The sequence below is a fragment of the Bufo gargarizans genome, chromosome 5 (genome assembly GCF_014858855.1).
Source record: "Bufo gargarizans isolate SCDJY-AF-19 chromosome 5, ASM1485885v1, whole genome shotgun sequence".
Lineage (NCBI taxonomy): Eukaryota > Metazoa > Chordata > Amphibia > Anura > Bufonidae > Bufo > Bufo gargarizans.
In genome coordinates, this window is record NC_058084.1 from 83,305,882 (window position 1) to 83,333,550 (window position 27,669).

Below are 27,669 nucleotides of genomic sequence, written 5' to 3' on the forward strand. Positions count from 1 at the left end.
GTTCAGAATATGCCGATGAAAAGAAAAAAAAAAATCTTTTTCAAGGTTTTTTATTGATTCAGTATTAAAATGAAAAAAAAAAAAAGTATACAAATGTGGTATCGCCATTATCGTACTGACCCAGAGAATGAAGGGAACAGGTCAGTTTTACCGCATAGGGAACTACGTGAAAACAAAACCCATAAAATTGTGGCGGAATATCATTTTTTCCCCCCCCAAATACACCATCTTCCCACCACATCATATGCCATATTAAATGGCGCGATTAGAAAGTACAACTTATCTCACAAAAAGTCCTCATACCGCTATGTGAATGGAAAAATAAAAAATTATGGCTGCGGGAAGGCAGGGAGAGCAAAACGAACATAAAAGAAGAAAAAAATAAAAAAATAAAAATAAAATAAAATTCGACGAGGATGGGATTCGAACCCATGCATGCAGAGCACAATGGATTAGCAGTCCATCGCCTTAACCACTCGGCCACCTCGTCATGTGTGCACTCCTTCCTGCGCAGCTCTCTATGTCCCGCCGCCTCTCCCGCCCACCGTTCACACTAGCGCCCCCGGTAACAGCACGTTATGAGTAGAGGCGCCGGTGCAGACCCCGACACCCCTCAGCAGTGCCGCACTACCTGGCGCTGTATTCTCCCCTATGTACGTGTAGAGGGGCGGGGCAATCAACAGTCGGTGGGCGTGTCCAATGGAAGTCGACGCGAGTGGCGGTTAAATTTGAAAATGGAGGCAGCGGCGCTGCACCTCCCGTTTGACCGTTTCGTACAGCTCTGAAGCCCGGTACCGGAGGGGAAGACGCGGCCGCGCTGACCGGCCCGCTACCGGAGCGTCATTTATCAGTTATTCTGAAAGGTAGGAACAGAGCTGAGCAGCGACCGCGGCCTGTGTGCACACACGTATAGACTGCGGTGACGTGAGGCGGCTAATGACTGCAGTGTGTGCGGTACCGGGCCTGTGTGCACACACGTATAGACTGCGTGAGGCGGCTAATGACTGCAGTGTGTGCGGTACCGGGCCTGTGTGCACACACGTATAGACTGCTTGAGGCGGCTAATGACTGCAGTGTGTGCGGTACCGGGCCTGTGTGCACACACGTATAGAGTCCGTCAGGCGGCTAATGACTGCAGTGTATGCGGTACCGGGCCTGTGTGCACACGTATAGACTGCAGTGTGTGCGGTACCGCAGAGCCTCCTGTGTGGACAGTCACCAGCCTGTACACAGTATATGTTGTCCTGTCATAGATGGATTTAGAGGGGGCCTCTTCCCATCTGCGGCCATGCCTCTGTGCACCTGGACCCCTGTCTCCCATTTTTTGGAAGTGCAGGTCTTTGTGTTTTTTTGCATTATGTATTTAGAGGGTGACTTCCCCCATTTAGATTGTGCCCCCCGGCCATCTTATAGGGGCACTCGCACAGCCACCCGCGTGTGCCCGCATTGTCCGCCTCCGATGTGTGCAGGAGGCTGCTGTCCGGTATTGAGATACGCCACAGGTTCTGAAAACCGCAACACAACGCTTCGATCGGAATGGAGTGCCCACCAGAATAGAATGCGTTCCGTTCCAGTTTGTTGCGTTCTCATGCCGGACACGTAACCACGGCAAGCAGCGATTGTGTGTGCGGCGTGGAAAACTGAAGAAGCCGTATCCGGCACCAAAACCCAAGTCGATGGCGCCATATCCGTTTTTTTTTAAGACAAAAAAAAACATATCTGGCACCCATTGTCTTAGGGTATTTTCGCACTAGCGTGTGATCTGGCAGGCTGTTCCGTCGTCAGAGCTGCCAGCCGGATCCACCGGACAGCGTGACAACTGACAGCATTTGTAGGCGGATCCGTCTACGAATGCATTGCAAGAACGGATCAGTCTCTCCGCTTGTCATGCGGATGGACGGTTCCGTCTTGCAGTCTTTTCCACAGTTTTCCGGTCTGCGCAAGGACGGATCAGTCCTTCAGTTATTTTGCAATGCCGGACCCGGCCCTAATGCAAGTCAATGGGAATTAATGCCGGACCCGGCCCTAATGCAAGTCAATGGGAATTAATGCCGGACCCGGCCCTAATGCAAGTCAATGGGAATTAATGCCGGATCCGGCCCTAATGCAAGTCAATGGGAATTAATGCCGGACCCGGCCCTAATGCAAGTCAATGGGAATTAATGCCGGATCCGGCCCTAATGCAAGTCAATGGGAATTAATGCCGGATCCGGCCCTAATGCAAGTCAATGGGAATTAATGCCGGATCCGGCCCTAATGCAAGTCAATGGGAATTAATGCCGGATCCGGCATTTTGGACGGACATAATACCTCAGCATGCTGCGGGATTATGTCCGGCCAAAACGCCTGACAGTGACTGAGCGGAAGGCATGCTGATGCAAACTGTACGGATTACTCTCCATTCAGAATGCAGGGGGATACGCCTGAACAGTTCTTTTACGGCATAGATCCCTTTTGACGGAACTCGGCGCCGGAAAAGAATAACGCTAGTGTGAGAGTACCCTAACCATGGTTTTAGTGCTGCATTTTCAATATAAGGCTACTTTCACATTAGCGTTTTTTCTTTTCCGGTACGGAGTTCCGTCCTAGGGGCTCAATGCCGGAAAAGAACTGATCAGTTTTATCCCCATGCATTCTGAATGGAGAGCATGTCTGATCAGGCAAAAGATTAAACCACAGCATGCTACGGTTTTATCTCCGGCCCAAAAAACTGGAGACTTGCCTGAATGCCTGATCCGGCATTTTTTTCCATAGGAATGTATTAGTGCCGGATCTGTCCTTCCGGTCTGCGCATGCGCAGACCAGAAAAAAGGTTAAAAAAAAAAGTGCCAGATGACACTGGAAAGACGGATCCGGCATTTCAATGCATTTTTCAGACTGATCAGGATCCAGATCCGTCCTATAAATGCCATCGGTTGGCATACGTTTTGCCGTGACCGGCAGGCAGTTCTGGCGACGGAACTGCTTGCCGGATCACTCTGGCGCAAGTGTAAAAGTAGCCTAATACAGCCAGATCCATTCTGAATGGATCATCCGGTTGTAGTATTTAGAACGCCGGATCTCAAAACCGGACAGCAAAAAACGCAGATGTGAAAGTTAGTGAAAAAAGTCATTAAAATGGCAAGATGTTTTGGTTGTAACAGTTTATTTTTTTTTGGTTGAAACAGGACACGCCCCAGTATTTTTACCGCCATTATTCACTGGACGTCAAACAGCCGTGTGATTAACCCCATAGACCGCCGTTGCGCCTTAAAAACGATCGTGTGACAGCCATTAAAAACGCCACCACACGTACGCTTTTCACTGCGGTGTGAATGTAGCCTTAGGGCTCATGCGCACAACGTATATATTTTTCAGTTTGCAAAACACGGATCCGTGGTAACAATACCTCTCCTTGTCTCCAAAACGGACAAGAATAGGACATGTATGTTTTGGACATACGGAATGCACACGGTCATTTCCGTTTTTTTGCAGACCCATTCAAGTGAATGGCTCAATAAAAAACGGAACGGAAACAGACAGAAAATGAGTTTGTGTGCATGAGCCTGTAGTGTCTGTCCCGTCTGCACAATCTGATTGGGCTCGGGGGATGGGCCTGACACAACTGTAATTAAAAAAATGGGCGCAAAGAGCATTCAGTTTTCATATAGTAGGTGTAGCAGTAATGCAGTGCAGTATAATCTGAGTTTCCAGTGTTTGGGCGCGTCCTGGCCCCTGGCGGTGTGCTGCTACTTGTAGTCCTTGTTTGCATTTACATGGTGTTACGCGCCTGACCCCTTCATCACAGTCTGGAGCTGCTGTTGTAACGTTGTTTCTTGCATGTAAATGTTGGATAGCCACGGCCGCTCCTATCCCAGACCCCGTCTCATGGCTGCTCTGGATGACCAGGTGGCTGTGCATGCGCTGTTGTCTCCATTCCGTTCTGTGGGGTTCAGATAATGGCTGAGTAGGCGTTCTCTGCAAACCCCATAGAAGTGAATGGAGAGAGCTGCGCATGCGCTGCCACCTAGTTATCCAGGTTATCAGGGACCACCGCACTGGAGACGGGGGCATTTCTGCTTGTGCAATAAATCTCCCAAATGGGAGTAACTAGAGGCGACACAGGGACCCATAGCAGCACTTAGTAGGGGCCCACTTGCCCCAGTCAAACCCTGCTGGACAAAGCGCAACACACAGATTTCTGACAAATGTACTGTTTTTATTTTATAAAGTGGAAGAAATTTTAATTTAAAAGTTGCCCTAAACCTCAGACTTCTCTGTTGGAAAAAGTGTGGCAGGTGCTTTGTGACTATGGCGCACGTTTCTCAGTGTTCACACCAGACAACAGCCATAAGTACAGAGCTATCTCATCCTCCACCATACAAAACTGTCTGCCTGCTGCCGCCACTAGAGGGAGCTCACTGCCAAGGAGTTGATAGTTACCAGTGTCAGCAGTGGACGCTGCAATCTCTTTGCACTTAGCTCCCACTAGTGGCGGCTGCATGAAAATGTGGTGTTTAGTATATTAGGTCCCTCCCCCAAGGCAGCCGCTTTACCTCCACGGATTAACATACATAAGGGATTTCGGGGGACCGTTTTCTGAAACCTCATACAGGATTGGTTTGTGAAGGTTGATGTTTGGGATGATGAGTTAAAGTTGAATTTTGGATAAAAGCGTACCAGATGTTTCCATCACAGATGTCCGGACCCCTCCTATCACACGGTGGACCTGGCAGGGGGACTAAGTCGAGTGGTTTCTTTTAGACAATTCTAACTGGAATATATTCCTTTTGTGCAGGAGAGGGAACGACAAAATGGACGGCAAGTCGGCCTCGCAGAACAGGTGAGGATCTAGATCCGCAACCTCAGCACTCCAGCTGCTGCCAACTACAACTCCCAGTGTGTACATTTACTCGGCTATTCTTGTAACTCCCATAGAAGTGAAAGGAGGATTCTGGGAGCTGTAGTTTTTGAAGAGCTGGTTGCGGGTCCCTGACCTAGAATATCTGGTGTCCGTACAACAGCTTTTTCGAGTGAGGGCTTAATATTAATGTGGACATTTTTGGATGCAGCAATACCAATTCTGTGTATTTATTTTATTTGGGATCTTTACCGGAAAAATATTATGTAAAATTTAACATAAAATCTTGTATATCCAAAGATAAAATCATAGCTTAAAGGGGTTGTTTCATCTCTCAATTTCAATGGTGCGATTGGACTACACGCCTGCCGCGGTGGCAGGATTTACGGAAATGGCTAAATGGCCAGCGCTCTTCTGTTCCCACAACTCCCATGGCAGTGCATGGGGAGCTACACTTTCTGTATCTTCCGAGTTCTGGATACAGCATAGCCTGCCGCTCTTGTAGCTCCATGCGCCGCTCTTGTAGCTCCATGCGCCGCTCTTGTAGCTCCATGCGCCGCTGCTCTTGTAGCTCCATGCGCCGCTCTTGTAGCTCCATGCGCCGCTCTTGTAGCTCCATGCGCCGCTCTTGTAGCTCCATGCGCCGCTCTTGTAGCTCCATGCGCCGCTCTTGTAGCTCCATGCGCCGCTCTTGTAGCTCCATGCGCCGCTCTTGTAGCTCCATGCGCCGCTCTTGTAGCTCCATGCGCCGCTCTTGTAGCTCCATGCGCCGCTCTTGTAGCTCCATGCGCCGCTCTTGTAGCTCCATGCGCCGCTCTTGTAGCTCCATGCGCCGCTCTTGTAGCTCCATGCGCCGCTCTTGTAGCTCCATGCGCCGCTCTTGTAGCTCCATGCGCCGCTCTTGTAGCTCCATGCGCCGCTCTTGTAGCTCCATGCGCCGCTCTTGTAGCTCCATGCGCCGCTCTTGTAGCTCCATGCGCCGCTCTTGTAGCTCCATGCGCCGCTCTTGTAGCTCCATGCGCCGCTCTTGTAGCTCCATGCGCCGCTCTTGTAGCTCCATGCGCCGCTCTTGTAGCTCCATGCGCCGCTCTTGTAGCTCCATGCGCCGCTCTTGTAGCTCCATGCGCCGCTCTGCGAGTTACAGAAAAAGAGGAGCACCGTCCTTTTTTGGAATTCCGCTTTATTCCATCCCTGTCATAGAAATGGGAACGTTGTTCAACCCCTTAAATAAAATGTACATGGATCCTCTGATAAGGTAGTGACGGGGTGTCCTGAAGCTGAGGGTCCCAGTGATCAGTTGTCATTTTTGGGATGTATTGCAGCAAGTGTTCAATTACCCTGCCGCCTGATCACCAGGGAAATGTCAGGGCTCAGATGGGAGCCTTGTCCTATTATCTTACAGTTCCCGATTACATTATTTGAAAACTGCTTTTCTAAACCAGACAACCCCTTTAACTGATCGCTGCCACTTTTTGTCTTCCAGTGAGCTGACTGAGAGAGGCCATCATAGGAGACTTTCTTCGGTATGTTTCTTCAGTTGTTTGCATCCCTCAAGAACTTCTAGCTGGCTACTCTCCTTTTGGCTCTGTTCACATTTGAGCTGAGCTAATGGAGTCCCGCTCCTGTGGATTTAGCACGGAATGGCATTCTGCAGCTGCATAAGCCACAGCAACATTTATAAAAAAATAAATAAAAATTACGGAAATTTCAAAAAAGTTATACAAAGTGGATTAATTGGGTGCATCTGCACTTTTTTCCTGACATGCTCATAAATAGGGCATGCATTAATGGAAAGGGGTTAGCCCAAGATGAACCATTTAGTGCCCACATTTTGGCGCAGTTCTGGTAAAGTTATCTGTCTCGAGGTAAGTTATAGAGTCGGAGAAGAGCGTCTATCCCTGCACCACATATATCATCCAGCCTAAGCCCCTGTGATAAATCTGGGGCAGGTCTAGACGGCCGGTCTAAGCTTACACCGTCTATAGGATTAGTAAATCTGTGCCGGTGTGGATTGTATGTATGTGAGCCTATAAGGCCAGACAGAAAAGCAAGTTCAATGAGAGAAACTTGCGTCGTGTGTCAGTGTGCGTTCCCGTTCTGACCTTCTCTCCTCTGACAAGATCACAAAGCATTGTAATGATTTATAATGCTGCAATCTATTGAATTACACTGACTTAATGCTGTCAGTGTTGGGCCTCATGCACACTACTGCATTTTTGGTGTCCAATCCACGTTTTTTTGCTGATTGCACATGGAGCCATTCATTTCTATAGGTCCGCAAAAAAATGAACAGCACATGGATGTCACCCGTGTGACCACATCAATTTGGCTGGGCCACAAATGATAGAACCTGTCCTATTGTCCACAAAATGGGCTTATTTTACAGTAGGACCTGCGAAAATTGTAGAATGCACGCAGACTGTATCCGTATTTTTCAGGTCCACCCGACCGCAAAACTGATATTCGGTAAATTCCTGGTCTTGCAGAGAAAGGCGTCATGCACACGGCTGTTGTGTGTTTTGCGGTCCGCTAACAGCCATTGATATAACTGCCTAATCTTGTCTGCAAAACGGACAAGAATAGGACAGGTTATATTTTTTTGTGGACCACGGAACGGAGCAACGGATGCGGACAGCACACAGAGTGCTGTCTGCATCTTTTGCGGCCCCATTGAAGTGAATGGGTCTGCACCCGAGCCGTAAAAACAGAGGAGCGGAGGTCAGAACAGGAAATCCCACTGCCACGCTCAGCGGGTTCCTCACATCGAAGTCGCTCGTCTGGTCTAAGAGTCTTGGTTGGTAAGAAGCTGGGGTCATCGATGGTTTTGCATCGGCTTTAATCAAGGACTCTTAATGTGTCTAACACCAAAATAAGTTACTGTTGTGTGATACAGCGCCGTGTTCATCTGCTGATGTGGGGCTTTCGTGTTTCAGATTTTAAAAGTGCCACGTAGTCCTCTGAAAGATCTTGGATGCGGAAATGAGCTTTGTCAGGTTAGTTTTTTGACTGGTCAGCCCAATAAGGTGATCGCTGCTCTAATTTCTTGCTTTCCACAGGCTTTTTGATTAGTGTCTTTGGCCTCATGCACACGACCGTAGCAGTGCTCGTGCCCAAACCCACGACTTGAATGGTTCCGCAATCTGGAAGATACGGTGTGGAACAGAGTCATGAATCGGATGCCAACGGAAGTGCTCTGTACTGCTTCTGTGTTTTCTATACCAAAATGTTTCCATGTCAGCAGACGGTGGGCACATGGTCGGTGCCCATGCAAATTGCAGTCTGCAGCACGGGCCGTCGTGTGCATGAGCCCTTAAAGAAGGGCCTCTCATCACTCCTGACAGGTCTGTTTTTGTAATAATTGTATTCCCTGTAAAATGACAATACCAGAAGATAATTTCTCTACATTGCTCTAAGGCCTCATGCACACGACCGTTGTGTTTTTTTTTTTTTTTTGCAGTCTGCAAATTGCCAAATTGCTGATCCGCAAAACAAGGATGGCGTCCATGTGTGTTCCGCAATTTGCGGCTCGGATGCGGACCAAAACAGTCGTGTGCATGAGGCCTTACAATGTTAACAATTGAGGGTGTGTCCCGATGTTTTCTGACCCTGTTCAGTTAGGGCTGACTGACAAGCCCCTTAGAAGAAGGAACTGGTAACACCCAGTAGTCGGTTTATTCATAACTTTCTAGGTGGAGTCGGAGGAACTGAACAATTCTGAAAGTTTATCCAGAATTGTTATTTTATGGGTAATTTTATTTAAGTGCTTTTAATGTCTTTACTGCATATAACGTCTGTGTAAATGAACCCCAACCCCCATTTCTGCTTTCTGTAAGGGTACACTTCTTTCACACCAGCGTTAGAAGAATCCGGCCCAACTTAACTGCCTGCCGGATCCAGAAATCCGTATGCAAACGGATATCATTTGTTTCCAGAGCCGTCTGACAAATGCATTGAAATACCGGATCAGTCTTTTTTCACATTTTTAGAGGTCTGCGCATGCGCAGACCGGAAAGCCGGATCCGTCAGTGCGGCAATTTCATGAACACTTGGTACTGGATCCGGCATTTTTAAATTTCAATGGAAATTAATGGTGAATTCGGCAAGTGTTCCGGAATTTTGGCCGGAGAAAATGCTGCAGCGTGCTGCGGTATTTTCTCTGGCTAAATACCGTAAGAGGGACTGAACTGAAGACATCCGGATTCAGAATGCATTAGGATAAAACTGATGCGTTTTTTTTCCAGTATTCAGCCCCTAGGACGGAACTCAATACCGGAATACTTTAATGCTAGTGTGATAGTACCCTAAGGAATTAGAGAAGACTTGTGTCCTCTATTCCAGGGCTATAAAGTCCTGACTCTGACTCCTCACACTCTGAATCCTTCATAAATGGGCAATAATTTAGGCTACTTTCACACTAGCGTTCGTGTGTCCGCTTGCGAGTTCCGTTTGAAGGCTCTCACAAGCGGCCCCGAACGCATTCGTCCAGCCCTAATGCATTCTGAGTGGACGTGGATCCGCTCAGAATGCATGAGTCTGGCGGCGTTCAGCCTCCGCTCCGCTCAGCAGGCGGACAGCGTTCGGGTGTCCGCCTGGCCGTGCGGAGGCAGGCGGATCCGTCCAGACTTACAATGTAAGTCAATGGGGACGGATCCGTTTGAATGAGACACACTATGGCTCAATTTTCAAACTGATCCGTCCCCCATTGACTTTCAATGTAATGTCTGGACGGATCCGTCTGAGGCTACTTTCACACTTAGAAATTTTTTAACAATATAATGCAGACGGATCCGCTCTGAACGCAAGTGTGAAAGTAGCCTTAGTAATAACACATTTCCAGTAGTAAAGTGGTAACATCAGGCTTTTTCTTACTATCATGTAAGTAATAAGGCTACTTGGATAAAACATAAACCATATTTATTGGAATACGTTTTCTGGAATTGTCTAAATTGGCATGCGTTTACCATAGAGTTACATTGTAAAAAAACAAACAAAAAAAAAAGAAAACCATGCATGTTAACATAGGGTGAACCCACCCTAAGTATGATTCTTTCCATACCAGAGGCAGGCTGTGGGCTCAGGTGAAAAGTTACTTATTCCTGGACAACCCTTTTAATGCTGCTTTCCTGCTCCAACTAGCAGTTCTGAGATGACTGAAGGTATGCCCAGTAGTGAACTTCCTCCTGTGGTCTTCACTACTGAGCATGTGCAGCAGAGTGTCAGGCATTGTAATTAGAGGCCTTGTAGCAGCATGAAGATGCTTAGTGTAAGCAACAGGAGAGGTGAGGACTGATTATCTATAATCACTAAACACCCTGCATATCACTGCTTATAGTAGAAGGACAGGAGAGGGGAGAACTGATTATCTATCGCCACTAGAACACCCTGCTTGTCACTATTTATAGTGTAAGGAGAGAACAAGGCAGAGGTGAGAACTGATTGTCTATCACCACTAGAACCCCCTGCTAATTACTGTTTATAGCAGGGATACTCAACCTGCGACCCTCCAGCAACTCCCACAATTCCATGTTGTAGACTAATAGCTGTAGGATGTTCAGGCATGCTGGTAGTTGTAGCTTTGCAACATCTGGAGGGTTGCAGGTTGGGCATTCCTGGTATATAGGAGAGGACAGGAGAGAACACAGGAGAAGTGAGAACTGAATATCTACCACTAGAACACTCTGTTCATCACTGCTTATAGTATAAGGAGAGAACACAGGGGATGTGAGAACTGATTATCGATCACCTCTTTTGTGTTCTATCCTGTCCTTATACTATAATCAGTGATAAGCAGGGGGTTGTAGTGGTGCTAGCTAATCAGTTCTTCTCTCTTGTATTCTTATATATGTTGTCAATAAAATATATTTGATTAACATTTCTGAACTTATATGAAAGATAATAAATTATTTGCACAATATTAATGGCTATTTTTTTTTAAGCTGCAGCTGGTAAATTTCTACAGACTGCACCCAAAACTAGCTTTGACCCTGACTCCACAGCCCGGGTCTGTTTGTGTGCTGACTACATTCATAAATCTGCCTTATGGTTTTCACTCATAGGAACCTGTACTTGAAAAGCGACGGAAAAGCTCTCGCCGTGTGAGTTTTGCTGAGACTATAAGGTAACCCGACAATGGTGGTTGATGCTTTCTGTAATTTGTTTTGTTAGTCTTTCTAATTTAATCCATATATATTTCGTCAAGCGGACAGCAAAGCGCTGCAGGCAGTGTTTTGGTGTCCGCCTCCAGAGCGGAATGGAGACTGATCAGAGGCAAACTGATGCATTCTGAGCGGATCCTTTTCCATTCAGAATGCATTAGAGCAAAACTGATCCGTTTTGGACCGATTGTGAGAGCCCTGAACGGATCTCTCAAATTGAAACCAAAACGAGAGTGTGAAAGTAGACTAATTAAAAAAAAATAAAAATAAAATACTAAAGTTATCCATTACTTATCTTGTCGTCTTCAGAGTTTTCACACCAGAACTACAGATTGCTGGATCAGCTGATAAAGAAAATGAAGGTAACCTATGAACACAGTCTGTAGAGGAAACTATTGGTTTAGAAAGGGATTATCCCATGACTAATGTAAAAAATGAAAATCAGACATCATATAGTACGTCACAACCTCTTCCTAACAAAGCTAGAACCAGCCCTGTACCTCACATGGATCCAGAGATCTCCCCATTCATTGCTCTGCTAGATTTATATCAAGCTGGCAGCTCAAGGGGAGTGTCTTTTCTGCTGCAGCTCAGGGGGCGTGTCCATGTTCTCCCTATCACAGCTCAGAGGGCGTGTCTCAGCTCCCCCTATCACAGCTCGGGAAGCAGTTGAAGGATGAAACTGAGCATGTGCGGCCATCTCAGTGAGTAGGTCAAAGAAATAAAATAAAAAAAACAGCAGGTGGCGCTGTACAGATACATTTTATCGAATAACTCGGTGGCTATACAAAATCTTTAATTGCATGCAATTACAAAAGAATTCAGATCCAGGTGCTGGTTTGAAAACTGTAGAATATTTTTGGTGGGACAACCCCTTTAACTCTCCTTTTAGTTCAGAGACCTTCAGTGTCTTAAGTAACCCAAGAGAGGACTGTAATCTGCTGAATTTGTGATGATATTCTCACACTCTGACCAGGAAGTTCTTGAGCAGCTTCACTTAGGTGGCTTTAAGAAAAAGTTTAGATGGCAGATTTTCGCCACTCTTATTACCTACCGTATTTTTCGTTTTGACACACTTTTTCCCCCAAGCGTCTTATAAAGCGAATACTAGTGAGCGCTTCCATTAGGTCCGCGAGCGGGGAAGAGGAGCTGGAAGCGCTTCCGGTACTAACTCTCCTTGCTCTTCTTTGATGGGGCCAGCGTTGCACTGTCCTGACCCAGTACAGCGTCGGGATGTAGTGCACGCACTTTGACCTGGCGCTGCAGGCTGTCAGTGACAGGGGAGTGCGACTACTGCCGGAGAGGAAGAGGAGCCGCGGTACAGGAGAGTTAGGGTCCATTCACACGTCCGTTGTTTCTTTCCTGATCTGTTCCGTTTTTTGCTGAACAGATCTGGACCAGATCTGGACCCATTCATTTTCAATGGGTCCTGAAAAAAAATCTGATATTGTGCTGTCCGTTTTTTTTCAGGACCCATTGAAAATGAATGGGTCCAGATCTGGTCCAGATCTGTTCAGCAAAAAACGGAACAGATCAGGAAACAAACAACGGACGTGTGAATGGACCCTTAAGAGGAGTTTATTTTATTCTGATCTGAGGTCTGATGGGGGTATATCATTAATGGCTGATCTGAGGTCTGATTGGGGTCATGAAAAAAGGGCTGATATAAGTTCAGAAGGGTGTATGACATTAAGGGCTGATCTGAGGTCTGATGAGGCTGGGGGTCCTAAATAAAGGTCTGAAGGGGTTAGAAATAAAGTCCTGATCGGAGGTCTGATGGGGCTCTGACATGGAGGTCTGATATGATGTCCTGATATTTATGGGGGTCCGCTCTGATATGAGGTCTGATTTAAAAATATTTTTTTCTTATTTTCCTCCTCTAAAATCTGTGGTGCGTCTTATCATCGGGTGCATCTTATAAAGCGAAAAATACGGTACCTTGTGGTACTATAGCTGGTTTTAAAGAAGTCAGCTGTACTTAGTTTTCTTTTTGCCTATTGTAAAATGTTTTATGTATGTTGTGCAAATCTTTGGTGTAAAATCTATCTCAGATATTTGCATGGTTCTACAAAGTGTGTGGTTGTGTTTGATATTCTGACTTTGGATGCTTTTATAACAGGTTTTGGGGCTGGCGATTCATGCAATAGTATGTAAGTATGGTTGTATAATTATCAATTATAATTTAGCTAGTAATTGGAGATGTCTGGCAGGGGTTACAGCTGCACTTATTACTAAGTCGGCTGTAACAGTGGAGGTATGTTACGGTTCCATGCTATGCCCTGGTAGTCCTTATTGTAGACTCTACTTACTTTCTGAAAAATTCAAGTCTCAACATCTGAGGGTACTTTAACACTTGCGCAGAGGATTCCGGCAGGCCGGATCACTCTTGCCAGAACACTTAATGCCGGATGCGGCACTAATGCACTTCAATGTAAATTAATGCCGGATCCGGCATTCTGGCAAGTGATCAGTATTTTTGGCCGGAGAGAAAACTGCAGCATGCTGCGGTATTTTCTCCGTCCAAAAGCCATAAGAGGGACTGAACTGATGGATCCTGAACGAAATGCTCTCCATTGAGAATGCGTTAGGATAAAACTGATCAGTTTTTTCAGTTATTGAGCCCCTCTGATGGAACTCTATACTGGAAAACAAAAACGCTAGTGTGAAAGTACCCTGAGCCGGATAGTCATGTTGTAATCTATGTGGGCAAAAGGATGCACTGCTTCCCATTGCAAGGGGGCATGAATACTGAAATCTAAGCACAAATATAGTGGTTGTCTTGCTTTTTTTTACATTAGCTTTGCATATATTTATTTAATAACCATATTTTGGTCAATGAAAGTGCAGAAAAAATATTTTTCAGACCTTGACATTTCCAAAACAGGCCGAACTAGATGGACAGATGTCTTTTTTTTTTCGGCCTTATAAACTGTTAGTATGTTAAAAAAAAGAAAAGCTCTTTGAAATTTACCTTTACCAAGTTTATCCGTGGCGACAAATATATATATATTTTGTCTAAATGCCTTACAGTATGTTTTTCCCTGTCGAATTATTTTCTGTCCTCTTTATTTGGCAGCCATAAAGGAACAGCTGATAACTGTGAGATTGCAGGTAAACAAGTCTCTTCGGGGTATGGTTCCACTTAGCGGAAAACTACATCCACATGCCTTTGACATGGTTTTCAAATGGCACAGTAAAGGTGGATTCTCATGAGACCTTTATGAATAACTCACAGGATAAGCCATAAATGCCTGATAGCCTCTGGTACCTATCTCCAGAATGGTGGTCCGCACCCCCTAGTTCTCTCCTTGGTGCTGCAGCTTCTGTTACTGGAAAGCTGGCCAGACATATGGTTCTCTCTTTTAACTTCTATAGATGTTCAAAGTACAGCTGAACGAGCCGTGCATGTATGGCCACCACTCCATCCACATCAGCTGCACCGCCAAGCAAGTTTGGCGTTTCCAATTCCGGGGATAGATGTGGGTCTCAGAGGTGGGCCCTACATGTATGGGCATTTATGGTCTGTCCTGTTGATAAGAACGTGCCTTTAATGGTCGCACGATTTTACAGTTAAAACAGCAGTTTTATCAACAAGACCAGGTGGCCGTTAACAGTTGGTGTTAATAGCCACATGGTTTGTGGGGTAAAACTGTTTTACCTGCAAAATTTATTAATGTACCTGAAAACCACACTGACTGCATACGGCCACCACTATGTGGAAATGTAATCTTGTAATTTTCTTTAATTCGCAGAGTATAATTTTAATTGTCAGTTTACTGACTTTTTTTTTTTTTTTTTTTTTTTTAATCAAACATTTTACAGGAATGGACACACTGCTTCATGGACCTATTCATGCTCCAGGTCACAATGTGGATGTAAGTGTACTGCTTTCTAAAGTGCGATACCAAACACGGCACTGTGCTTAGTGAGCACGGAGAAGGCCGCGGTTCTCAAAGGAGTGCTGATACCTTCTCAAACAGCTGATTAGTGGGGATCCAATGGTGTTGGACCCTCATAGATTAGATACTGATGACCTATCTAGAGGATAGGTAATCAGTTCTAAAGACTAGGAAAATCCTTTTTTGCACCGTATTCACCAAAGAAAATAAACTGGGAACCAGGAAGAAGTACAGCGGCGTCTTAAAAAGATTTCAATAGACAAATCACCAGGACCAGATGGCATACACCCCCGTATCCTAAGAGATATATTATGTATTTGTAAAGTGTCTTCTGTACGGGATAACCATTTTTAACCTGTCACTGTGTTCTTTCACAGTGGAATTACATGAACGGTGTTAAAGACAGAACAATTTTCTTCTCTTCGGACAATGATATGGATATGACGGCAAGCAACACAGTAGCCATTCATGGACTGATCGAGGAGAAAACTCTGAAAATTGATACCAGTCAGTTTCTGGCCAGTTTAAAATCCCATACCAGTGAGGAAGTGGAGAAAAACCAAGACTTTCAGTTGTCATTTGGGGTTGAAAAACATTCTGGCTTTCAGAGAGATTCTTCCATGGAGAACAAAATAAAGTTCAGTGACTTCTTGTCAAGTTTGGGAAGTGGGAAATCAAAAGCAACAAACTGTTTAGATGATGCAGACAAAGAGAATATCTTTCCATTTGTTCCCATCCATCTCCCCTCTCAGGACAATACAGGAAACGTTACACAAATGTTCAGAGAGCAAGATCACGGCCTGGACCTAACGAAATGCCACACGACCAACATAGATTCTTTCTTCCCAGCGTTTAACAAAGAAATCCCAACCCGTTTGATTGCCACTGACCACTATGGGAATAGTCAACCTAAGAGCTCTCTAGTAAATAGTTCTGCCCTGAACACTAATTTAAACAGACCCCCTTGTAATGACCAAACTGTGTTTATGGAAGATGACATGGATATTACCTGTAGCCATACCACTCGCATAAGACAAGACATCCCTGCTCATGAGGTCCAGCTACATAGAAACCAAAATAAGACTCTCTTACCTTCAGACAAAACCATCATTTTTGTTGAAGAAAATGAAATGGAACTTACCAAAAACAATTCAGTTTGGTTAAACAGGAATCAAAGTGTGACATCTAGTCAAAGGAAAGAGAGAGCCTTTGGCATGGAACATACCACTATTCTTCCTCAGGGTGAGGACATGGATATTACGAAAAGCCATACAGTTGCTATAGATGGTTTAACGATAGATCGGGTGAAACCTCAAGCCATGTCTCAGTCGATGGTATGTAATATGATAGCAAATGATATTAATGGTACTGCTTGTGTCGGAGTGAAAAGGGGTTCCGGGACGATTCCAAACAAATCTTTAAATAGCGTTGAGCATGCCCAAAGCAGTTCTGAAAACGATGCAACCTATGCTTCTGATCTGGAGTACAAACAAGGAGATCCATTTAGTCAAGCAAGGCAAGTTGGACAGAACAAAACTTTGAGCAGCATTTCTAACCTTGAACCTCTGGGGAAAATGTCTACCCACAATACAAAATCTGTCAATAGTGAGAAAACAGTCATGTTTGCATATGAGCAAGCTGATATGGAACTGACCAAGTCTCACACTATTGCCATCGATGGTAAACGTTTGCAAGACAATAAATCGTATTTTAGTGGTTTAAAACTACCTTCCGTTTGCGATAAAACTATCCTGTTCTCCACTGATGGTGATGACATGGAGCTAACACAAAGCCACACAGTTTGTATTGACCAAAAAGCTTTGAATCGAGGTAGCAAAAAGATGGTTTTCTCAGAGTTTCAACAAAGAGGCACATCTGTAAGCGGCCAGGCTGAAAAAACGGACATGGAGCTTTCTGATTCAAGAAGAACGGAAAATACATCATTACTTAACAAGGCGACTGGGGGCACTAAAAGGAAAAGCATTCTAAATGCTACTAGTCATGTCTCTGATGACATTGTTGAAACTGGTAACTTTAGAAAAAGCTCTCCATCAGGTGAATGTGAAGACAATAAGACGGTACTGTTCACTTGTGACCAGCAAGACATGGAGATTACTCGGTCACATATGGTTTCTATTGACAGCTTGAAAAATAATATGAACAATAGGAAGAGCAACGATCTAGGATTTAATTTAGCTGTCTCAACAAAATGTCCAGGCATAAATATTCATAAATGTAAAGAGCAAGATGGCTACACTATTGCAAATGAACAAGAAGCTGGAACAAAGTCTTCATATGGGTTACCAGCCAGTGGCCTGATCCCTGCTCAGAGTACATCATCTGAAGAGTCTACTAGGGAAGCCTGTGCAACTTTACAGAATAATACAATTTTCTTTAGGCCTGATCAAGGTGATATGGACATCACTTATTCAAGTACCGTTGCTATAAAAAATACATTATGTGGTACGTCCAAATCCAACAAATCCCTTCTGTGTGTGCCAGCCACATTAAAGAACATTGCTGCAGATAAAACAGTTTTTGAAGATGAAATGGAACTTACAAAAAGCCATACGATGATTATTGACGAGAGGGATCCCATCGGATTACATGATCGATCCACTTTGGTAAAGGACGTCACATTTTCTTCTGCTTTGAATATTTCGGGTACAAAATCAATTTCGCATGAGGTGGACACGACACTTAAGGTTTCAAAGCAACAACTTCATAATGAAACAGTCCACCAAGATGGTGATATGGAGATGACAAACGTCAATGCGGGTCTGCTTGTTGCTGCAGGAAAATCACACACTTGGAACAAAGGAAATCCATTGTTCCTTGAATCCTGCAAGGATAAAACCATTTATTTATGTGATCAAGATGATATGGATATGACCAGAGCACATACTGTATCCATTGAAAACAAGGTGGTTGTTGAGATGGATAATGCTCATCTGAAGAGTGGGTCACCAAACCACAGCACAATTAGTCCTCCATCAGTAGATATGAGTCGTATTTCACGTCACCAAGCCATTTCTAGGCCTCATTCAGTGCATTGTTTTGATGAGAAATTTGACCTTAGTCGAACACAGTTTAATCAAGATATGGATATTACAGTGTCAAATACAGTTTGCATTGACAACTTAAATGATCTCCAGCTTGCCGTTTCTCCAACTAAAGTTCTCCCTTCCTCAAGTACCCATCATCTTGACTATATGGAAAGAGATCAAGCTAATGACCTTGTATTTGACAAGAAGAATGGGACCCAATTGGAGAAAGATGCTCCTGTGTCTATTGAAACACAGGATAAGACTGTATTTTTATCTGAACAGAATGATATGGACATTACCAGGTCACATACTACAGCAATTGAAAGCAAAATGTTGGAATGCACAAAGGCTAGAAAAGTTATTACAGCAAATAGAAATTCTGAAATTAATATGGCAGATGATGCTAAGTCTATGATATGCTCAAATGATGAAGACATGGACATTACTAAGTCAAACACCGTCTTTATTGATCAAATATCCAATAAACTAAGTAATAAAGGTGTTCAAGATCCTAAGAGGAAAAGTCTGTCTTCTCACCCAAAGCGTTTAGGTGCCAGTAATGAAACAATACTTCTAGTCTGTAACATGGAGGAGACCAATGCAAATGTTAATCTTACTGAAAAGCTAATAAATATGTCTTGCTTTGATAAGACTGTGTGTAATCAAGGTGATATGGAAATCACAAAATCTCATACAGTGGCAATTGAAAACAAGACCTCAGATCCTTCTCATACTCCTTATCCTGTACAGATGTGTTCTGAAGTATCTAGAAGAACGGCTTCGTGTGACCAAGGAACTACCTATGTGTGTGGTGAAATGGAAAAACCTAGACCTCAAGCTGCATCAACTGATAGGACACATGCTGAAAGCGTACCTCTTCTAATTTCCAAGTCCATTTCCTGTAAAGATTTACATGATGCAAAAGCTACAACCATGACATTATCGGTAAATGGAAAAGAAAGGGAATTAACGAACTTACAAGGAAACAGCGTGTTGACACAAAGGACTAAAGACTTGCTTCACAATGGTTATGAGACGGTGTTTCCAGATGAAGAAAAGAGTTTGGATGTTACTAGGGCACACACTGCCACTGTAGAAATCCATTTCTTAGACCATAACTCCCATATTCCCAGCACTCGAGTAGGTGGAATCAAAGATGACATTGAGGTAGTCGGCAGCTTAAAAGCTTGTGGAAAACTAATAGGAATGGAACAAAAATGTGATAATCTCAATGAGTGTTTAGAACAGCAAAGTAAAAGTGGAAGGAACAATTATGCAAGGTCCTTGTCACTGTTAGAAAAATCTGGAATCGAGGGTTTGGAAAATGAGCTTACACAAAGCCATACAGTTCCAGTAGAAGATGTGTCTGTGCTGAAGGCTGGTCCTTGTGGTAATGCAGGAACAGGTTTGATGTTAGATACTAGTGACCATAAAACTAAGGAGCATACCTCCTTTAGAAATGATACCTTGAATGATATAGATCTGAAAAGGAATCACATTTTTCCTGACCATTTAGATTCTCATTACAAAAAGGAAAGTTTAACAGAAAATATGGTTCCGGATGATAAATCCAGTTATGGGAATGGAGCCAAAAGCCATTTGTTAGGGAGAAAAAGTGAGAGTCTAAAGATGACTGGTGAACTCATACCTGTTAGTCGTACCTTTAATTGTGATTCCTCCAGTCTTGCCTCAGATTCTAGAGACCATGTCAGACCTAAGGAACAGACGACGCATGTTCTTCCTGAAGATGTTAATCACAAAGACCCAGAAGTCGAACTAGAAACGCAGGTGACGAAAGCAAAATTGAAAGGAAAAAGAGTATCTTTCCACTTTCCAGAAAAGGAAATTGTGGCTAAGGATGTCCTGTTAGACCAAGAAAATGTCATGCCGCAAGAAAACCGCAATCAAGTTGTACATAAAGATGGAACTGTCCATGTTACAGATCAAATATCTGATTTTAATTCAGATTTTATCAACCAAACCTCAGTTATAGGTATGATGAAGACCGATGAAAACCTGGAGGATAACCTTCAGAAGGACCCTGAAAGATCAAAATTGAATCCTGGATTACCTAAAGAGGTCTCCTTTTCTGTTGAAGGTTCAGGGGCTTTATCTGAACTATCAGAGAATCCTAAAAATAAGCGGAGAAGCATTGGTGATATCCAGTTAAAGATAAAGAGTTTAACACAGAAGTCAAAAATGTCATCCCATCACACTGCTCCTGTCTCCAGCCTCATTGAACCAATGCAAGCACCATCCCAGATTGTGTGTTCAAGTTCTGAAACTGAACAGTTCTTGATGAATGCAGAGTTGCAGAACACAGAACTCTTTGAAGAAAAGCATTCAAGAGAAAACAGTTTACCAAATAGATTCTCTGTCAAAATGATTAAGCCCAAGCTTCCCAACAAAAGGGCATCAAGCACAAGTATTAAAAACCAGGAACCAGTTTTGTCTTCTGTTCCTCAGGCTCAACCCCAAAAGGTTCAAAGCTCTAAGGCACTACTTAGGGCTCTCAGTGTTGCTGATGATAGTCCATGCATAGATGAAGAGATACTTCCTGATGTTCATGAGATCAGCAGTATATTTCACTATGAGGTTCCTGAAGGTGCTTGGGAGGACTTATGTCAGGATGAAGCGCTACAGCAGAACTCGAAGAAGAGGGCTCTTGATACAGAGGATGATTTAGTGAGCCAAATAGAAAAGAAATCTAGGAGAAATGAAGATATTTCAGAAAAAGATAATGCACAGGTAAGTCCAGTTTTTTTTTAAACATCTATTTTCTTTTCTTAACCTAGTCAAAATGATCCTCTGAAACAGTGAGCTGTTACCATTCCTGCATAGTTAAAAGGAACCGGTCACCGTGAAATACAGTGCATTGTATAGAGCAAGAGGAGCTGAGCAGATTGATTTAATTTTTTTGTAGGAAGGGATTCAGTATAAACGCTAGTACCTCCTGCTGTGGTAAAACTAAAACTCCCAGCATGCTCCATTCATTTCTATGGAGTTCTGAGAACAGCCAACCAAGTGTGCATCTTGGGAGTTGTAGTTTTACTACAGCTGGAGTGCTGGAGGTAAGCCATCACAGCCCTACTTCATATGCTAGTGTTTTGGTTAGTGATTTTCATCAGTGATCGGGAGTTAAAAATGGGTGCAAATCTTTACCTTATCTCTTAACTCTGTGTAGGCTCCACTCCTGGTTAACAACCACTGATGGGAATCACAGATCGAAACACTCGTGTGTGAACGAAGCTTAACCAGTAGTTTATTCATTTAAAGAGAACCTGTCACCTCAAATTGCAATCTAATCTGCAAGCAGCATGTTCTAGAGCAGATTGTGTTACACTTTTTCTGACTTCAGCTATACACAGGGGAGGTATTATTAATGATATTTTGTGTGTATACAGAGATAGCTGTTAGTCGCTGATAGCTGTACACGGGGTTTGTCTTAAGTATAGAAAAGAGACATAGAGATGTCCCGTAAATGACATGTTCTACTGAGTCTTTTTTCAACAAAACTATATATCAATCTGCTCCGCTCCTTCTGCTCTATAAAATGTTGCCTGCAGATTGAACTGTATTTTGTGGTGACAGGTTCTGAGTCCAGTAGCCATGTGGTGATTGACAGCTGTCTCTGTATACACACTTACACTTTGAAGGCTGTCGGTCACTGAGAAGACCGTCCCCATGGCTTCTGGGCTCAGAGCAGAGATTTAAATGAATAAATTACCAGTTAGGGCTGTATTACACCAACAGATTATCTGTCCAATGGGACCAATAGTTGCTGTGTATAACAAAAGATCTGTGTGTAATAGGCCATTTGACCAATGATTCGTCAGAAAATCTGTCGGTGTAATACAGCCCTTTAAATGGCTATTCCGATCTCAGACAATGAAGGCATATCGCTAGGATATTTTCCCATTGTCTGATAGGTGAGGTTCCCGTAAACGCAGCCGAAAACAAGACCGGCAAAGTGGTGGCCGGCAGTGCCACTACCAAGCGTTCCTATTGGCCCGTCGGAAATGAATGGGAGCGCACCACGCTTTCACAGTCACCACTTACATTCACTTCTATGGGGCCCCATAGAAATAAATGGAGGGCAGCCTAGCATGCACAGTGTGCCCTCTTTCACTTTACCGGCCAGCGTTTGAGATGGGCACCTTTATACAATGGCAGCTTATCCTAGTGATATGCCGCCATTGTCTGAGATGGGAAAAATACCTTTGTAGGAAATGATTCAATACATCAATCTGCTCAGCTCATCCTGCTCAATAACATGCTGTCCGGCCTGCAGCCTTCATTGCATTTCCATGGTGACATTTTCCCTTTAAACAGTACTTTAAATTACAAGCTAGTTTCACTATTACCTTTACATGGGCTGACACAGCAGGCAATTCTAGATCCTTTCATTCCCGATAATTGCCTGTGTCAGAGTAGGTGACATCTGCTTTACATGCAGCCATCTCATCCACCATATGGGGACAATGGATCGCTGCTGTGATCACTCATCCCTCACAGGGATTTCAGTTTAGACAGCACAGTCTGCTGCAAAAAATGAATGAGGTGACCGCATCAGCGACGCTCTGTAGAAGGCTTTCAGCCCTCTGTGGGCTTTGCTTGTGCAAGGTCCATGCCTCCTTATTACTTCTATTTCTCCTTCTTGTGCTGCTGGAACATAGCGTGCTTTTGAAAAAACGAAATAATACATAAAAAGCAGACTTAAAATATGTCAGTGGTCTTGAATAATTGTGACATTTAAGTTACACCTGTCTGACCATGTCACACGCCCCTCCCTGTGTGACTAGAGTTGTGATTAAACATGCGCCTGGTCTCTCCATTCAAAGTCTATGGGACTGCAGAGGATAGCCACGATCTGCACTTGGCTATCTGTGTGAGTTTGAATGGAGCAGCAACATGCTCAGCTGCTGCTCTGCTCAAACAGGGAATATGGGACACCAGTTCTTGTGATTAGCGGGGGTCGCAGTGGTAGGATCCCCACCCATCAGATCCTAAGTTCGCGTTCCGTTTTGATGTACAGCTGAAGTCTCCCTGTATTGTAATGCATGTGTTGATCTTTTCAGACCTCAGCGGCTTTTAAATGTCCTGACAAGTCATACAGAAGGGATTATTCTGCTCATCATGCAAGTAAAACCATGGAGCAGACTTGCAGCAGCAGCAGCTCTCAAGATTCACGGGGCGATGGGATGTCTGTGGAGCTGAGCAGTACGTGTTTTTTTTTTTATGCTTGGCTTGCTTTTTTCTGTTTCTATGATGGTAATCGTTGTATACCCTAGGCCAGGGCATCCTGTGTGTCTAGATGTAAGAAGCTTTCACCATCGTCACAAGAGGTCGCAATAACGCCTGTACAAGCGTAATAGACGCCATTTTACTCCAAGTCTAAGGCGCTCCAATACGCCTTAGACTTTTTCCTGCCACTCATCAGAGCAGGGCCTGCTGCCGGTGCCTGGAAAAACCAGTAACAACGCTCCGTACAGCAAGGAGCTTTGTTATTGGTTGGTTTGGGCCGGCTGCTGGAGCCTGGAAAAAACAGTAACAACACTCCGTAAAGCAAGGAGCTTTGTTATTGGTTGGTTTGGGTCGGCTGCCGGCGTGATAACCAGTAACAACGCTCCGTACAGCAAGAAGCTTTGTTGTTGGTTTGGGCTGGCTGCCAATGCCTGGAAAAACCAGTAACAACGCTCCGTACAGCAAGGAGCTTTGTTATTGGTTGGTTTGGGCTGGCTGCCTGGAATAGCCAGTAACAACGCTCCGTACAGCAAGGAGCTTTGTTATTGGTTGGTTTGGGCTGGCTGCCTGGAATAGCCAGTAACAACTCTCCGTACAGCAAGGAGCTTTGTTATTGGTTGGTTTGGGCTGGCTGCCTGGAATAGCCAGTAACAACGCTCCGTACAGCAAGGAGCTTTGTTATTGGTTGGTTTGGGCTGGCTGCCTGGAATAGCCAGTAACAACTCTCCGTACAGCAAGGAGCTTTGTTATTGGTTGGTTTGGGCTGGCTGCCTGGAATAACCAGTAACAACGCTCCGTACAGCAAGGAGCTTTGTTATTGGTTGGTTTGGGCCTGCTGCCTGGAATAACCAGTAACAACGCTCCGTACAGCAAGGAGCTTTGTTATTGGTTGGTTTGGCCCGGCTGCCGGAGCGATAGTGTCCTGCAGCTGGCGGACGAATTGCTGTAAGGAGGAGGGGCTAGCTCCCGCGCAGTTGTTGTAGAAAGTTGCTTTACTCAGGAAAATGGGTGGATGCAGTGCGTCTTTTCGACAGATTCTGAAACAGAGGCCCTGAATGGAGCCTCCAACGCAGATGTGAAGAAGTATAGGCCTATGTATCATTTATCTGTATGACTGCAACTTTAGTACTCCTCCTCGGGTAAAAATACTCCTCAAAAATGGTAAGAGGAGTGTTTTTACTCTTCTGGAAAAAATATAGTGCGACCTCTGATAATCACAGAGGGGATTCTTTACTGTAAGAGCAAACACCCTGGAACTCACCTGATGGTGTGATGGTTAAGTAAGGTGTTTTATAATGGAGGCCGGATCCCTTTCTTGGGAAAATAGAATATTAAAAGTTAATAGACCATTGACCCAGGCATTTATTCTGATTGCCGTTTAGCAATATCTGGCAATAGTCAAGTGCCCAGTTGGGGTTTTTGCCCTACATTGGATTATACATTAGAACGTTACTTATTAAGGGTACATTCACATAACTGTGAAAAAGGCTGTTGAAAGCGGATATTGTCAGTTTTTCATCTGTGTGTGCATCAATCCGTTTTCAACATCTATTTTGTGTGTGTATATGTGTATATATATATATATATATATATATATATATACCCCCAGCATCTATAATGGGCCCCGTGTATAAAATGCCACCCATAGGGATCCTATGCTATTCACTGCCCATTAAAAAAAACAGCCATCTGGACAGCCCATGGACTGCAGTGGATCTGACCTTCAGTCATGCAAAAGTAGAAATCTTAATGTATCTTTATATTGTAGGTCAACAGTACAGTCAGATGGACTCTCAACTACCGTGGGATGCCGGATGTGAGCAAAGCCTCTGGCAGGTATAATTATCTATCATTACCCTCCGCCAGTGGGAAATTACAATAGGAAAATGCCCTGCGCGTTTTATTGTAGTGGTATTTTACAACAGTTTCCAGTTCCTGGCTTTCTCTACAGGGAAAAAAGCCTGTAAAAACCTAGTGAACGCCACCCTAAAAATGCCAGATTTTCATGGTGTTTCTATAAGCCAATAAAAGCCAGTGTGGCAGCACTCAGGTTGCACATAGACCTGTTAGTCACATGCTTGCTTGGATGCCCGACGTTTGAGCCTTCATGTTTATTCCAATGGAGAAAAGCAAATAAGCCCTGCCAACATCCTCTGGCAATGGCTTGGGAACCAGTGATCCATATGTAACATGCCCAATTCTTCTTCTTCCCAAAATCTCCCATCTGTAACAAGTCAGGTGCCCAGCATGCACTGACCATTAAGTGGTCCAGCCTCACGCACTAGGTTTGGGGATTAGTCTAATCTATACGGGCATCTTAGGTTATTAGAGCCTTTATCATGGTACATTCCCATCTATATAAAGGGCTATTCTCAAAGAGAGTATGGGCAAGACTAGGACCTTGCTGTGATTTGCAGATTGGGCACACAGGGCCACCGAAATATAAAAAGCGGATGTACGCCTGGCCCTGTTAGTGTGAGAGCAGCCTTATGTAAAATGGAATCTGGAAATAGATGTAATGTAAGTTGGAGGCTGTGCAGTTGTAAAACATACATCATTCTCCTGACAGTCTTTTTTTTAACACTTATTATATTGCAGTGTAGTAGTCCCAAATATTTTTTATTTAATTTTTTTTCCCCTTTTATTTCCTAAGAAATTTCAAGATGGCACCATTACGGTACAGGAATTTTTTGGTCTGCTAAGAATCCGCATTCTTATCCAGAAGCCAAGATACAGTGAACTTCCATCTAAGGTGGGTTTTCGCTCAAGTGCATTTTAAAGATACAGTTCTTCAACCTAAATGGGTTTGTGATCCGTCTGTGCTGCAAAAAACTAGAACATATATTCAATTTTTTTTTTTTTTTTTTTTTTTGGCGGTGCGGAGGCACGACAGAAAACCCATGGAAGCACCCCGTAGTGGTTCTGCACCAACCTTCCGGGTTCACTTGAATGGTTCCACATCTGTGACGCGGGGTGCACACGGCGGGTGCCCGCATATTGCCGTCGGCATGAGGCTTTAATGTCAGTGTTACTTTTTGAGAGCATTTCCGTTTGAAGGCGTGTTCCTTAAAAGAACACGTATTCCCTAAACACTGGAGAGAATATAAGTGAAAGCTCACTGGGGGTCTGAGTGCTGGAGACCCCCGCGATCACGAGTTCCCTGATTCTCTGGGATCAAGCAGTCCTTTTTGCCTAGACTCAGGGGGACCTTGAAGCTTTGGAACGGGGGTGGCAACTGATTGCAAAATCATTTGCTCCAGCTCACTGCTTGAAATAAATGGTAATGCCCCCACTTGGCTTCGGACACTGACTTGTCCTGTGATGCTTGGAAGGAAATTTTTATTTTACACCATGTGGAGCCTTAAAGTAATAATAATAATTGGCCAAACTACCCCTTTAAGGTCAGCATATTGTAATGACAACCTCTGTGACTGTGTACACATGGTGGTCATCAGGGGGTAGTGGTGGGGAAGTGGCTGGTGTATCCATCAGCCTTGTTTTATTTGCAAATGGGCAATGTTTGAGTCTGAAGTATAACTTGCATAAAGTGTAGGTACATGTATAATTTTTCTTCCACCGTCACTACAGCATGGCATGACGGAAGAGCTAACAGCAGCCAAAATCCTCCGAGATCAATATGTCTATCAGCCGACACTGCCGGTGTATGAGGAGGAGAGTCGCACCTTGTATCAGACAATAGAGGAGTAAGTGTTCTTACAGGTTAAGTGCCAGGAATTCATGAACGTCAGGGCAAAGTGTGATAATTTGGACGTTATTTCTGTTACCAGACTAAAGGTGTCCACAGAGCTGCAGCACAAGCCTTTAGCACAAGTGAACAGTTTGCTTTGGGAAGCAATGAGAATGTGCTCAGAAAATGAGGTAAAACAGAGGGCCAGATGAATTGTCTTTTATTTTTTATTATTTTTGTAAATTCTTGTACCGTAAATGACAATTATTTTCCTGTAATCTAGTTGATGTACTTTGGAGTGCCTCTGAAAAATATGAAGTCCTTGTATTCCAAGAAAAGCAAACTTCTGGCCCACGAGGAGAAGGTTTCTACATACAGTAAACTGCTCCACACTGCGCAGGTACTAACATTCGCCATAGTCTGCCTCGGTCTCTGCTGCTCATGCAAATTCCATAGCACATGTTAAACCTGCACTTGGCCAAGGACTGTTTCTAGTTGGAGGTTTCATTCAATTTTTGCTTTCTATGAAACAGATACAATGTGAGCAACTACAAGCAAGACTAAGTGAGACTGATGGGCTTCTGAGAGAACTTGATGACTGCATTTCTAGCCTAGAAACTGGTATGTTTTCATTAATATATATCAGAATGTTTTGGTTTGTACATTGTCACCTAGAAAATGTAAATTAAACCGCCAGCAGTACCTTATTGCAGCCTGTAGCATGACTATAAAGGCGTCTGTCTTTTCTGTACAATGCGCAAAAAATCAGAAAAAATACTTTTATTCAACTTGGTGC

At 44.1% G+C, this 27,669-nt stretch overlaps 1 protein-coding gene and 1 non-coding gene across 2 annotated transcripts; one reads left to right on the forward strand and one right to left on the reverse strand.

Annotated features, from left to right (window-relative positions):
* Positions 1-408: 408 nt before the first annotated feature.
* TRNAS-GCU lies at positions 409-490 on the reverse strand. Its single transcript has one exon. It is a non-coding gene; the product is annotated as a tRNA-Ser (tRNA).
* A 244-nt stretch (positions 491-734) lies between these two features.
* KNL1 (kinetochore scaffold 1) lies at positions 735-27,562 on the forward strand. The gene is made up of 18 exons (XM_044295382.1): positions 735-863; positions 4,778-4,822; positions 6,324-6,363; positions 7,774-7,833; positions 10,897-10,958; positions 11,305-11,357; positions 13,115-13,145; positions 14,072-14,106; positions 14,818-14,870; positions 15,272-20,689; positions 23,020-23,161; positions 24,954-25,021; positions 25,839-25,937; positions 26,774-26,889; positions 26,974-27,064; positions 27,157-27,273; positions 27,407-27,494; positions 27,549-27,562. The coding sequence occupies exons 2-18, from the start codon at positions 4,794-4,796 to the stop codon at positions 27,560-27,562; spliced, it is 6,516 nt and encodes a 2,171-aa protein (XP_044151317.1). The 5' UTR covers positions 735-863; positions 4,778-4,793.
* Positions 27,563-27,669: the final 107 nt, after the last annotated feature.